Source organism: Leishmania martiniquensis, chromosome 17 (assembly GCF_017916325.1).
Source record: "Leishmania martiniquensis isolate LSCM1 chromosome 17, whole genome shotgun sequence".
Classification (NCBI taxonomy): domain Eukaryota; phylum Euglenozoa; class Kinetoplastea; order Trypanosomatida; family Trypanosomatidae; genus Leishmania; species Leishmania martiniquensis.
In genome coordinates, this window is record NC_090152.1 from 574,249 (window position 1) to 575,406 (window position 1,158).

A 1,158-nucleotide genomic window follows, 5' to 3' on the forward strand; every position below is an offset into this window, starting at 1 on the left:
ATGGCGTCGCACCACTCGTTAGTGAACACGAGCGCCTCCGAGGGGGCTGCCAACAGCCCTCTGGTAGCGAGGCAGCACTCGGCGTCGCATCCGCAGCGGCACCGCTCCTCCAAGAAGCACGCGCAGATCAAGATTGAGCCGACCTGCCTCGTTTTCCCGCCGCCGCACTTTGGGCGCTGCATCCAGAACGCCATCTCCATCTACAACGTGTCGAAGCAGCCATGCGTCTTCAAGATGCGCAGCCAGAACCCAGAGCGGTATGTTGCGAAGCCGCACGTCGCCATTATGGCACCTGAGTCTGCCACGCGCAGCTTCGTGACGCTCCGCGACATGAACACAATGGGGATGAAGAATTTGCCAGAGAGCACACAGGACCGCTTCCGCTTCTCACTGAAGCTCTACGACCCCACGACGGTGGACCCGTCACTCTCCCCGAAGGACCTGTGGAACCTGCTGGCGGCTCGCGGTCAGAAGGTTGACCACGAGCAGGACCTCATTGCATACTTCACGAAGAGGGACACGCCTGTCGGCGGACTCGTCACTTTTTTCCCGCCAACGTACATCACTTCCATCCCGTCCGCTGTGGCCAACGCGGCGTTGCCCCCGACCTCGGCGACAGCAGCAACAGGGGCGCCAGGTGGCGATAGTGCCGGCAGGCTCACACCTGATGGCGCCAAGAACACTGTGGCTGAGAGGAGCAAGGCTGGCGGCGGTGCTGTAGCCAAATGTGCTGCCTATATCGGTGCGGCGAAGGGTACCGCTGCAAGGCGTGAGCTCTGGGTCGTTCTTGTTGTAGCGGCTGTCATGGTGCTCTCGGTATCGGTGGTGACGAGCCGCATCTGGGGCGCTGGCGACACCGTAGCCCGCCATGTCGAGGCCACGGCGTCTCCCGGAGGACCTTTCCCACAGCGTCCTGCTAAGCAAGCGCATAGGGTCGCTCCAAGAGTGTCGGCCGAGCTGCCGCGGCATCATGGGAGGTTGGCGCAGCACGATGGGCCGCCTGCGGCTGAACCCGTGCAAATGCAGCGGCCCCAGCAACCTTACGAGGGGCATCACAATAGCCGGCCAGACGTTGCGTCACCCGTAGTCGAGTCACCCGGTGGGCATCATGAGTCACCACCCACGCATAAGGAGGCGCATCATCATCACGAGCATTGA

At 62.6% G+C, this 1,158-nt stretch overlaps 1 protein-coding gene across 1 annotated transcript; it reads left to right on the forward strand.

Annotated features, from left to right (window-relative positions):
* LSCM1_05602 (uncharacterized protein) lies at window positions 1-1,158 on the forward strand (the record flags this gene model as incomplete). The annotated part of the gene is made up of 1 exon (XM_067323050.1): window positions 1-1,158. The coding sequence occupies one exon, from the start codon at window positions 1-3 to the stop codon at window positions 1,156-1,158; it is 1,158 nt and encodes a 385-aa protein (XP_067179685.1).